The sequence below is a fragment of the Centruroides sculpturatus genome, unplaced genomic scaffold (assembly GCF_000671375.1).
Source record: "Centruroides sculpturatus isolate CEXI.00-Female unplaced genomic scaffold, Cexi_2.0 scaffold1488, whole genome shotgun sequence".
In the NCBI taxonomy this organism is placed as follows: domain Eukaryota; kingdom Metazoa; phylum Arthropoda; class Arachnida; order Scorpiones; family Buthidae; genus Centruroides; species Centruroides sculpturatus.
Genome location: NW_019385746.1, coordinates 64,610 through 78,406, shown reverse-complemented (window position 1 = coordinate 78,406; position 13,797 = coordinate 64,610). Strand labels below are relative to the sequence as shown.

Sequence of the window (13,797 nt, the reverse complement as noted above, 5' to 3'; positions counted from 1 at the left end):
TACTCGAAATACGACACGTGACTCTCTCCATTTCCCCCTGAATTTTAACTACCAAAATTTAATAGCATCAACGACCTTAATACATAAAATCCCCCGCAAATTTCAGAAATTTTTGACAAAACACACCAGAGTTATTAAGCTTCAAAGAGAATGAACAATATCGCACCCCTCCATACACACACAAACATCCATACATATAGAAAAACATCCGCAATTTTTTTTGCATTTCTCGACCTTTCGAGGTCTTCTAAGTCCAAATATAACACAATAAAGAGGTTCGTATCAACACTGGCCAGTTACACTTTCATTATATTATGTTATTCTTTGTACAGAATATTTTACTCGTGACTAATATTGTAAACTCTTTAAATGGTGAGAATGTTATTAAGTACAAAATATATAAAAATATATACTTATATTAAAAAATATATATAAATACATGACTTTTTTAAGTTTTACAGTGTACGAATACAGCGTAAAAAGACGACCTTTCAATCGTGTAAGTCGAATAATACCGAATTATATTTTTAATATTAATTTCGAATGCGGATTGAAAATAATTTTAAATTAATTAACTTATAAACATTTCAGGACCGTAACAGTTCCTTCAAATACAAATTCTGGTAATTTGAAAATTTCTTTGCTTCAAATTCCACAAAATTATAAATGATAATTTTGAATTACTTTATAGGAAAAAATACAAAATGGAAAAATTCGCAATGATAAATCTATTTTATAAAAATCGAGAATTATATACATATAAATTAAAACCAAAGTTTCAGGTAAATTCTCTTTTCCGAAATAAATATAAACCCTTCTTTCGCAAATAACTAAAATTACGCTTTTCTTTCAGCCGGTAGAATTATTCAGTTATATCGGAGGATATATTGGGATTTGGCTAGGAATATCTCTGATCGCTGTTTGTGATTTCGTAGAAGCCATCTTTATTTATTTGTATCATATTATTACCAGAAAAATTCCCAACATAAAATAATGATAAGATAGAAATTATATTTTACATTTTAAAACATTTATATAGCGTAATCATTAAATTAATTTCGCACGAAAATAGAATTATCAACTTTTGTCTTCTTAATCCGACCCTTAATCTTACATTAAACTTCTGGCTCCTTAATTACATTTAATAAATAGTTTCTATTGCGAACTTTAAAATGATTTTAAGTAAAATTTCGGAGAATTATAAATTAATTAAAATTATTTAAGGAATGTCGACTTAGAAAAGAACAATTGTAATTAAAATGTAGGTAATTTCATTAACACCGACAATGTTGATTCTACGAAAGAATTAAAGATCGGCAAAGCTAATTTGGCGTCATACTTACTTGGCGTCGAGGTTAGCTGCGTTCAAAAGGGCGGCGCCTCCGGGACGAGGCTCGACCATTGCACTCGGGTCGAGCTGACTCCTGGTATTTGCTTCTGTTGGGAGCGGATACGCGCGTAATTTTTGGTAGCGGGGACTGCGTTCGCGCTTTCCCCATAAAATTATTCATTAAATTAAATAAAAAACTTCAATTAGTGAGGCGTATAGATCAGACCGCCATTTCCAGGCTAATAACAAAAGTTCCTATGTTGATTATAGTTACGGTTACCAGTTCTTCACAATTATGATCGCTCGTACAGCTTGTTCGGTTGGCTAAAAATTTCCTGAAATGTGTGCTTTTCTATTTCTTTTTCTTCAACAAACAATCTGTTCACGTATTCCGTATTCGAATCAGCTAGTAAATTTTAAATTCGCCGGCACCGTCTCCAGGCAATTCATTTTTTGCGCATTCTTTTAAAATATTCTGAACTTTCTTCTCGTTTTTCTGTCGAACACCATGGAAAATTCCGTATTGTTCGAGTGCTACTTCTGTTATTCGAGGCTAAATCTATACGCTATTTTGTGTTCGTTTCTTTTGTGAATTCACCAGTTAATTGCTGGAGATGGTTTTGTTGCGCTAATTTTTCACTTATAGTTCATTACTTCAGCAAACTTTCTATTTATAAATAATAATCTGTGGCATCCATCTTTGTTGCCACGTAGACGCATAGAGCGCGTAATATTTTCCGCCCAAATATACATATAACGTAGTATAACCACTTTGTTCTCATTAAGGCGACATTTAGATTAAGCTGACGTTCGGGATTAACGTATTATGATGTGTCATCGTATCAAATCGGGACCGAACAGATTTAAAAACACTACTCGCAATATTGTCTTCCATCCATATAATTGTCATCACACTCAACGGATTTATATCTTTCTTGCGTGTATAGTTGAATGTATTTTTGTTTTTGTGAAACACCGTTTCTTTGAGGAAATAGATATTATTCAACTGTTTCGTGAACTCGATGAAAAGGGTGAGATTTTTGTTGCGACAGTTATAATATTAGAGATACATAAAAAAAAAATTGGTTGCATCCTACGAGCTAAAATACCTAGAGAGGCTGTGAAACCGCCATATTTTGAAAGGCTGATAAATAGGCTGAACACTACTTTCTCCAAACTAAAAATAAATGTGAATGCAATTATAATGTAATGTAAGGGTGTTTATAATTAAAGCTCACTTATTCCTTGCAGTCTAGTCTACAGCAAAAACTACTTATAGGAAGGTTACCAAATTTTCGGTACGTCTTAACGAAAGGAGTAACTTACGTGACGACCATACGTTTGCTAAAACAATGATAATTGTTTTACCAAAAATGTGCTCTTCGCGGCGACTTCCGCTCGACGTCTTTCGGAAGCACGCGAATCACTCGAACGGTGGAAGAGGAGGAGGTGGAGGAAGAGGAGCATTCCTCCTGCCTATCATCTCTCGAAGTCTGCCACTTTCTTAACGCTTTGAAATTATCCATTCTGCAATGAAAAACAAGCGACTGTGTAAAAATAGAACTTGCATTAATTAAAAATTATTTTAATTTCGTCTAAATTGTAACACATAGGCCTATATAAATGTTTATATAAAATTAATTATAAATTGAATAAAGATTTATGTTAAAAGATTGTAGAAATTGATCGTTTTAACTATAGTAAAAATTTCAAGTCAGTAAACAATATTGTGATAGAATCTTTAATTATTAAATATAGTAGTTTTAATCTTTCCAGCAATTTTTAAGGTCGATATATAATTTTAAAAATTGGTTTATACAAATTATACAATTCTGTCGATTGCCATAACTCAAAATATTTGTGAAATCCTCATTAATTAAAGTATATAATATAGCTGTGTGAATTTCATATGGGATATAATGTGTATATAAACTATTGCGGTAAATAATAATTTAATGCATTTATTAATTTCCATTTTTCTTTAACAATTATAAATCTTTAACAGTTCGATTGAATTTGGACTAAACGAAAATTAACAATAAAAAAGGTGAAAAGTATCTCCTGAAATAAGTGGAAAGACTTTGTTCGTGATCTCTGTGACGAAACCGATTAACTGTTATCTAAATGGAGCTTTGTTGGAAAATTATTGCCACTTACTGTCATATTCGGCTTAACAATGTTCAAAAATATTTAAATTTAGAAAGTTCGTGGTCTGAACTTACCGATAAAATAACTATAAATGATGCAAAACGCTTGAAATCAATCACTTTTAATCGGAGGAACTGAAAATTCGACCGCTCCCATCAACAATAATCGACCGCTGACAACAAATTGTCAGAATTAATTGTTGCCTGGCCGCGAAATTTAATGTAAAACGTTTAGATTTTTCCGCCCATTTGTCGCCGAAGAGACGGATTTCCGCGGATCATTCCTTGCATATATAATACATTCGTGTTAACGGTAATATGTATTTAAAAATTCGTTTCTTTGTGTCATCTGACAGCTCATACTCGGAAAAAGCGATAGGAGCAGTACCTCTACTGCTTTCTGCTGACTGGAAGTTCCGTCAGGACTTTCGATTGACTTCTAGACACTTGTATTTTTTATTTTTTCACTACTAGCTTATAGGAGAGACAGGTCAATATTTTTAAGGATATTAAGCCGAATCTAATCATTTCAAAGAGTTATAGAATTACTATTTAAAATAATCGGCATACGCATAAATATGTGAAGCATAACCAAGTTTCACTGTACATTTCCTCAAAATAAAAAGTAATTTGACCACACCAAGACGCAAAAGCCGCGAAGGGATGAGAATAGGATATCGCACTCGCGTGCCATTTGTTCTTTTTTCGTATAGCGTTACGCTACATACACTATAGAAAAGTCTAGAAATGTTAAGAGACCGCCAAATATCGAATGGATAAAACCACCGAACAGTGATAGTTAGTCGTGGATTCGTGCCACGCCAACGAGCTGGCCACGTGGAGTTTCCGGTTTTTTTCAAGTTTGTAACATCTAAACAGGGGGACAGTTTTTCTGGAAAGAATTCCCTCTTCGGCAGATCGCCCACTCGTCGCGTTGCCGTATACAAATATATCAAACCTAAAAACGTTAGAGTATCACAAAAATATATATACATCACTTTACAGAATGCTTCGTGTTAAACACGTGTCAGAGTTAGTATGCACGAAAAGTAGATAAACAAAGAATTTGTATTCCATCAACACTCTAAACAATAGAACATTACTTATAAACTATCATGCATTTGTTACCTAAAGTATTAATTGTACTGTACGATTATAATGCGTACATTATAAAGTGATAACTATTCGAAGAATTAGGAAAGTAACCCGAATGAAACAATTAAATAAGAATTTATGGTCCCAAAAATTAACTACGGGAGAGAAAACTTTTATTATTTATTCTAATATTGTTCAGCTTATTTTGAACGTGTCTGCTTGTTCGGAATTAACTGAACAATAATAGAGGCGATTGTGTAATTCATAAAACTAATTTTAATATTCTTCCCATCTAATGATGACTATACAAAAAAACTTTAGTATATTATAATATTGATATATTAGATTGTCGAATATAAATGCAAGATAGTTAAAATATATTTATTTACATAAAAATTTTGTCTACGAACTAAAAAGTTTAAAAGGAATAAACGACGAACAATAATGCAAACATAATGACAAAAGGGAAACATCTGTAGGTGACAAACGAGTGACGTCAAAGCAATTGTTTTCAAATCTGTCAGGTGAGAAATTTGGAATTTTAAAAGCATTAATTATCCAACTTTCTATTTAATACGTTTTGAAATTATTATAAAATTTATTTATAACAGAAAAATAACTCAAATAACATCAAACAAATTTTTGATAATAAAGTACTCTTGTTAAATGATTGTAATTATTTATTGTTGATATAATTACCCCAACCTCGAATAATTACGGAAAAATTGCGAGATTGTAAAATTCTACACTTTCTTACAGATCAATTATTTAAAAATAAGGCAATAAATGGTTTAATTATATTCCTTACGTAACACTTTATATAAAGACTAATTTTTGTCTTTATAAAAAGTTGTCGCTATACTTTTTGTTGTTTAAGCACTATAAAGTGCAATTAATCGACCACTAGGCATCCTTTCATCTTTTTATTTTTTATTTAGTCGACGAGTCCTTTAGTTGTAATCCTTTTATTAAATACAAATTCTTTGATTACCTGCTGTTCGTGCATACTAACTCTGACACGTGTTTAGCGTGGAGAATTCTGTAAAGTGATGTACAGTATATGTATTGTTGCGATACTCTAACGTTTCTAGATTTGATTTATTTGTATACGGCAACGCGAAAAGTGGGCGATCTACCGAAAAGGGGATGCTTTCCAGGAAGACTGCTCCCTGTTTAGATGTTACAAACTTAAAAAAAATCCGGAAACTTCACGTGGCCAGCTGGTTGGCGTGACTCGAATCCACCACTATCAGTGTTTGGTGGTTAAAACCGAAAGAGTAACTCCGGAAGTCTGCGCTAGCTTATTGCTCTCCCAGGCAATTATTTAACATCATTTGTCGTTTGGTCGGATTTATTTAAATAGCGTGACTCGTTAAATTTATTTCCACGTTTAAATAAGCTTAATTTATATCATTATATTTAAAAGAGATCATCAATTTATCTTCTTTATCAAAATATTTTCGTTAAATATTAAACACTTATTTGTAAATTCCAAACGTCTGTTTCTATGGATTATTGAACATGTGCGCTTAGCATATTTGTCAATTTTTCATTGGTTGCAGTTGTTAAAGATATCTTTCAACGAATATAAATAGACACGCATTCTTTCAGTCTCCAGTTCCGTTTGTACTATTTGTTGGTACAGGTAAGTTAGTTTAATTACTTACAAATACAGAATTTTTTTGGACTTCAATTCTCAAATTATAGACCTATAAATTCCTACGGGTGCTGTCTGTCTCTCTGTCCTTCCTCGATCTCGATAACCGAGATAGATAGATGGAAGTCGAGAGACAGATAGCTTAGGAGCTGATGGCCCCGATTAAATATAAACGATTTCGATTCAAAAATGTTTTCCAGAACAAAGTTACGTAGATGACCGGCATGGCTCTATTGTTAACAGCAAAAGTATGTTGTACAGGGGCAAGACACTACTAATTTTTTCCGTAAGGCCATATAACAAGACTTTATTACCAAAGTAATATGGACCCAATAAAATATATAAATAACAAACAGGAAAACATAGAACAACACTATAATATGTTAATGATATTGTGGCCGCCAGCGCCAGAGATCCTGAACACTGTCTGGCAACACTTGCCAAGATCACGAACTCTGTCTGGCAACGTCAAAAAAGAAAAGGCGCGAAAGTTCGTTGGATTTTGTCCGGGTGTTGCCCGAGGATGTCTGTGACAGTTCTAACCTTTTCTAATAAAGTTCTTTTTTGTTACTGTTCGTGTTTGCCTGCTTAATGTTAGATCTAAACATCAGTAGGATTGAATGACAAAGTGGTGACCCGAACGTGATCCGATTAATGAACTACCTGGACTTTCGACTGAATTGGATAGCGAACAACTCTGTGTCTATGATGGAACTTTTTTAANACACTGTCTGGCAACACTTGCCAAGATCACGAACTCTGTCTGGCAACACTTGCCAACAAGAGTGGCTGGCAACGTCAAAAAAGAAAAGGCGCGAAAGTTCGTTGGATTTTGTCCGGGTGTTGCCCGAGGATGTCTGTGACAGTTCTAACCTTTTCTAATAAAGTTCTTTTTTGTTACTGTTCGTGTTTGCCTGCTTAATGTTAGATCTAAACATCAGTAGGATTGAATGACAAAATATAATTATTATTATGTATTTAATACGTATTTTTTATTTAGATATTACATTTGAAAATCAACATGAATGTGAAAATGAGTCTTCTCCTTGGTCTGACAGCCATTATTTTTCATCGTAAGTAGTTTTTTATTCGAGTTTACATGTAAACGTTAGTCTAACGGTGGTTATTATTTAGGAACATCGTAGATAATTTTATAATTGATTTCAACTATAAGAGGAAAATAATAATAGCCTTCAAGTATATGAAAAGTATGTATATAGCTATATTATAATGCCAGCATTTTGATATTAAATGTAATTTTCATTTTCTTTGCCATTTTTGCGAGGTGAGATAAGAAACAATGACGTGTTTAGGTTAGAATATTACAGTCCTCGCCACTATTTAAGTAAAGGATGGCAAAGTTTATTGCAAAGAAGATTAAGAAATTATTGCAAAGTTTGAAAGAAATAGTTTATACTTTTCAAAATTTAGTAGAACGTTTCTTCAATAGCGCACGAATTCAATAAGTTTTAACTATCTCAAATAATGTAATAAACACGAATTAACACCTAAAACAGTAATTTTGAGGGTGACGTTTATATTCTTACTTAATTTATTAGCTATATTTTTATATTGGGGAAAATAGGGAAATAACAATAAAACAAATAATGAAAATTCTTCTTTTGTATTCTTGCAGTTATTTTGGAAACAGAAGCCGCACCACCTCTCGATTGCTCCGCTGTCGATGATTGTAATGGATATTGCAAGAATATAACAAACATGGCGTGTGGAATATGCGTAACAGATGATGAGGGAAACAATAAATGTAAATGCTACCGAAATATTAATTCATGTGTAAATCAAGCAACAACAACAGCAATATCTATTGATGATGCTTGATTGTCTTGATTGTGATGATTGATGAAGTTAATTTCCTGTTGACTATTAATATGCCTCAAAACCAAACTTATCATAACGACCACAAATGTCTTTATCGTTTCATTTTTAGTCATTTAAACTCATTTGTAGTCGTTACGATGAGTTTGGTTTTGAAGCATATTAATAGCCAGTAGAAAACTAACACGATTATTCAAACAAGATACAATTTAAACTACAATTAAATGAAGTTTCTCGATAATCCAATGTAAGGAGCGTCGTAATCTATAATAAAAATCTAAATAAAGTTATACCACTTGTTTATTCTTTCTGCTAGAAAACACAAAAAGTGTTTTTAATATGTCCATTATGAATTCGGCCATGACCGCAATGAGAATGCCTGAATGATAAACGACATAAATATATATTCGAAATAGAGAACTAATAAAAAATTATTGATCTAAATCAAGAATTATTTATTAATTCCCTACTTCAGACAGGTTTTATTGTGTTTACAATGTAGTACTTCGATAGTCATTGGGTTGCAATTTGAAGAAATTGTAGATCTTTAAATTCCCACTGTCGTCCGTCTGTCTCACTGTCTGTCTCTCCTTAATCTCGAGAACGGAGTAAGACGAGACCAGATTCGGAAAGCATAGAAAAATGTGGCCCCGATTAACTATATACAAACGTCCTGTTTTAATCGAAGTCGTGTTATTTCAATTCAAAATTTTTCCCTCGATGCTGTTAGATAGATGACCGGCACGACTCTATTGCTAGAGGAAAAGTACGATGTATAGGGGCAAGCCACTACTAATTTGAGGTAAAGAGCAGTGGCGTAGCGTGGATGTCAGCCGCCCGGGGCGGAGGAAAATTTCGCCGCCCCCTTATTTAGGTATCTCAATTTAAAAGACTAAAATTCAGTTTCGTCACAGAATAAGTAATGAAAAATTCCGTGCTCATTTCAATCGGTCCGAATCGTGGGTGCGACAAAAATAGGAAATGAAATGGTTCAAATTTTTACAAGATATTATTATTTATTGTGAAATTTTACCGCCCCTGCCCCCCACTACGCTACGCCACTGGTAAAGAGTATATATTTTAAATTAATTAAAAATATAATTAAAAATTGCAGCCCGACATTGTGACCACGTCATAAGATATAATTGCTGGTCATGATTAAATTTCTTAATTTATGTTCATTTTTTACTACGACTAAATTCAACTGAATTTTAATATTAAAATAATATAATATATTTAAAGTTAAACTCAATTGAACTTCAATAAAATAAAATATTTACCGGTATCTTATAATATCGTATGTAAAATTAGAATTAAATTTAATATATTAAATGAGTATTTCACTTTAACACCCATATATTGGGCAAGAACAGACCTCTCACCTAGACAGCACGTGCAGGCCCTCGAACGTTACGTAGCACGCACACATCGATTTGACTAATTGCGGACAAGAGTTCATCGGAGAAAAGGTGACCAGCCAGAATCTCCATATTAGAGAAGAAAGAAAGAAAGAAATGAGTATTTCTTGAACACGAGTTCGGTCGTGGAATCGCGTCTCACCAGGAGGTGCTGGGCACGTGTGTTTTCTAAACGTTTTTAATAACACCTGTACTTTTGTCGACGTTTCTGAAATTTTGCGGGGAGATTGATGCAATTAAATTTTGGTGGTTTAAGATATTCGGGGTGGGGAGATAAAGAGGTCGTGTTTTATATCTCGAGTAGGGTCGGTAAATTAAATATAACAAACCCCAGTATAGGGGGTAATAATTCTTAATTGCTTAATTATTGTATTTTTTTGTAACTTTATGATTTTTAAATATACGAGCGCTAAGATGGCTTTTCTTTTCCGCTAGACTTATTACACCATCAATGAAACGGAGGACAAACTTTAGAAAGACTTCTTATTTATTTGAGTATGCATTTGCGGAAAAGAAAAGCCATCTTAGCGCTCGTATATTTGAACATAAGACTAGACAAGAAGCGTATGGCATAACTTGATTTTGTTGAAAGTTTTGTTGAATTCAAATTAAATATAACTAATCCCTGGATATAAGGTAATCCCTCATTGTGTAATGATTTAACTGATAATAATTTACTTTTAGAGGGGTGTTTTTGTAGGTATTGGAAAATAATTGGGCTGCAATTTGCAATTGAAAAAATTGTAAACCTATAGATTCCCACTATCGTCTGTCTCTCCGTCCTTCCTTAATTAATCTCGTGAACGGAGTTAGATACATAAAAGTCAAGACCAGATGTAGAAAGCTTAGGGGTAGGATGCCCCAATTAACTATATATGAACCTTCGGTGCAAAGCGGAAGTTACGTTATTTCAATTCAAACTTTTCCTCTGAAAGATGTTAGATAGATGACCTATTTTGTTAAAGGAAAAGAATGATGTATGGGGGTAATTTCAGGTAGAGAACATATACTGTATTTTAAATTAAGTAAAGTAAAAATATGAATAAAAATTGCAGCCGGGCATTGTGGTGTTAACCAAATTTTGCAAGAACTTTGATCATGTTAACCAAATTTGTTTCGCTACCAACAATTTAATTTTGTAAAAAATATTTTAAATGATTATCTAAATATATACCGGTATGTACTTTCTTCTTTCGTTTTTACAAAATACAGTATTAAGATGTTTCCAATAACGGCACTAGGACTTTCAGTCTGGGAGCGATAACTTTCATTAAGTTATATAGTTTAAGTGGGAAAAAGTTCAGCGGTAACATTTAATTACTTGGCGAACAATCAATTCATAGTTAAAGAAACTCCCGAATAATGGCCAGTATGGGTAGATTCGATTATTTCAGGATGATGGGACGGGTGGGATAGTCCCACCCTCGCTCCACCATATTTGCCTCCTGCCAGGGATGAGTCCTAAAATTTGTATGGATCAACCCAGTGACTCTAGTGACAATTTGATGAATAGCATTCAAATCATTTCAAAAATGGCAATTTACGTCTTGCAGTTATAATTATAATTTTAAATAAACAAATTCCAGTATAAGGTGGTTGTGGCAACATAGTTTCTGTTAGAACTTTTTTGAATGCGTCCTTGAAAGTTATTAAAAAAAGGAAGTTTATTTGTATTCTTGTAAGGAAATATACTTTTTAAAGAATATTAAAAAGTGTATACGAGTATAAGTGAGCTTACTTTTATTGTTACATGTATAAATGTTTGACTTAAAAAGTAACTTAGCAGTCCAGAAAGTGTAATGTTAACTGATACATTTAATTTTATGTTTCACGAATATTTGTTCTTACAAACATCCTAATTTCATCATTTAACCCTTTGTAATAATTTCATCAAAGTTGTCTTTAGTGTAGCAATTAGTCTATAAAGGCAGAAATAAAACTTAACCTTTGATTTCTGTAGTTTGTCTGGTCACTCTTTTGTTCAGGAACCTAAGCTGTAAATGATTAAAACTAAAAAATAATCTGTTTATTACATAATTCGTTTTAAGTAAATTAACAGACATACATATGTAATATATGCATTGTTATATTTGAACCTTAAATAAACTATTACAAGGATTATGTTAAATTATAAGTATTATTATTTTCATTGTTAGTGAACACACATTATTATGCACCAAATTATATGAATTTCAACATAATTTCTTGAGTGTCATTTATTTCTTTTTCTTATATTATATATTCTTATATTTAAAGAGATATATAAGATATATATTTCTCTTTATATATAAGAGAAAAAAATATAATCAATCACTCTCAAGAAATTATCCATATACAGTATATATAATTAAATATATTGAACTTTTATTCGTACTGTACATTTATAATGCACAAAATTCATGACATTAATAGTATCGTGTCATCTCATTTCTACAGAAAAGAGTATTATGTAATAGTTATTATGTATTATATAATTGTAAAATAATTATATAAATACATTACACATAATACAAATCTACAACATCTATTACATATCAAAGCACAACCATTGTTTCAAATTACAAATACTATTATAAGAATAAGAGCATTTGCAAATTCAAAGTATTTTAAAATAATTTATGTATTTTTTACTTCAGAGAAAACTTCTAAAACTCTGAAATGATTTTCCATAGATCTCTCCTCATCTTCAAAATGCATTGTTCTTTCAACTTTAACACCAAACCTCTTCAAAGTTTCTCTAAATAATTTTTCTTCTTTTCCAATCCAAGGTCTAAAATTACACTGCATCTGATAAGGTGTGACATGGATAATTACATTAATGTTAGTATCGGCAAACTGTTTAAGTACCGTTTTATTACCGATCCAAGTATTTGATCCACCGGAATGCCCGCCCTCCAACCAATACATGGCCTCGATACTCTTAACAAAACTATCTAATTCTATAACTTTTTCATCTTGATAAGCTTTAAAAGAATGCAACATTTGATTTAAAACAACACACCCTTTGCTAAATCCTATGATTATTAACGGAATTACATTTCTGCATGCAACAGAACAAGTTTGATCCGAAGAATTCTCTGATGAAATTTGTTCCTTGGCTTTATCAAGAAGAGCTTTCATATGTTTTAATGAGTCTGCATTATTAGCATGTTGAGGAACACCGACGTCATTACTTTTCACAAAATTATCATAACAACTAAATGTATTTAAATGCATTCTTGATGGCCTAATAATGTATATATTTGCCGAAGGAAATCTAGAATGAAGTAAAGCGGCCGTGTTTTCTAAATTCCACTTACCATGACGTTTATTATCCCTGTGACTCAACATCTTTTCCGGATAATCTTGCACATCTCCGCCGAAGAACACAAGATCGAGCGAAGCAACGGATAATGGCGAGTGATATACGATGTCATTTCTTCTCCCGTCATAACCTTCCACATTCAACAATCTTTTCACCGATGGATGAGAATCCGAATTCATCTTACTTAAATACGCAGAAGATATACATTTGAAAAACACACCGAAGAAAGCATTAACACGTTTCATTCTTCTCACGCATTTTCACTTCACACGGATAAACGGCCATCTTGGAAATTTACTCGTTGCCAACTGAACCTAGAAAGAGAAATTATAAAATCGCCCGAATATCGCCCTTGCATTTTTTAAAATAAGTTCCTTTAAGTAAGTAATAATAATTAATTTGCGTTAATAATATTCTGTAAATATTTCTATTTACGTAATATATAAAAGTTAATAATAAATAAATAAGAATAGATATTTTTATTATAGTGTGTTCGTTATAACTTCGTACAAATACATGTGTTTTAATTTAAAATGCGTATATAATATTTATATTTTAATTAGTTATAATAGCCAGATGTCTGAGATGGATAAAAGCGCCTGCCATTGTTCTCAGTCTGAAGGATCGACGGCCGGATGGCCGAGCGATCAAGGTGGCATCCTACCACTCTGGGGAATCCAGGATCGAATCCGGATAACCAAATACATATTTTATAAAAAATAAAATGTTTTGAGATTATTTTCTAGAAATCAAAGGATTAATTGAGAATAGAATATGTTATAAAAGTTTAATTTGCCTTACATTTTTAATTTGTTATCAAAAATTTTAATATATAAATTTATGAATTAACCTTTAAATATAAAATAACGTAATCGATATTCAACAACGATAATCGTAAAATCTAAAAATTCTTATATTTAAACGTATAGTACAGTACATTTCCCTTAAGAAACGTCAATGAACTTTAGAAATGTTTGTTGTTTAATAATAATTGCTTTCTTAATATCCTA

The 13,797-nt window shown here is 32.0% G+C and overlaps 1 protein-coding gene and 1 non-coding gene across 2 annotated transcripts; one reads left to right on the top strand and one right to left on the bottom strand.

Moving 5' to 3' along the window:
- The first annotated feature begins 1,335 nt into the window (after window positions 1-1,335).
- LOC111641738 lies at window positions 1,336-1,499 on the top strand. The gene has a single exon (XR_002759461.1). It is a non-coding gene; the product is annotated as a U1 spliceosomal RNA (small nuclear RNA).
- A 10,276-nt stretch (window positions 1,500-11,775) lies between these two features.
- Window positions 11,776-13,119, bottom strand: LOC111641729 (UPF0565 protein C2orf69 homolog). The gene has a single exon (XM_023387937.1). It carries the CDS (start codon window positions 13,030-13,032, stop codon window positions 12,100-12,102), a length of 933 nt encoding a protein of 310 aa, XP_023243705.1. The 5' UTR covers window positions 13,033-13,119; the 3' UTR covers window positions 11,776-12,099.
- Window positions 13,120-13,797: the final 678 nt, after the last annotated feature.

Excerpts from the sequence above, each read along its gene's own strand:
- LOC111641729 (XM_023387937.1), bottom strand. The coding sequence starts at position 13,032 with ATGAAACGTGTTAATGCTTTCTTCGGTGTGTTTTTCAAATGTATATCT.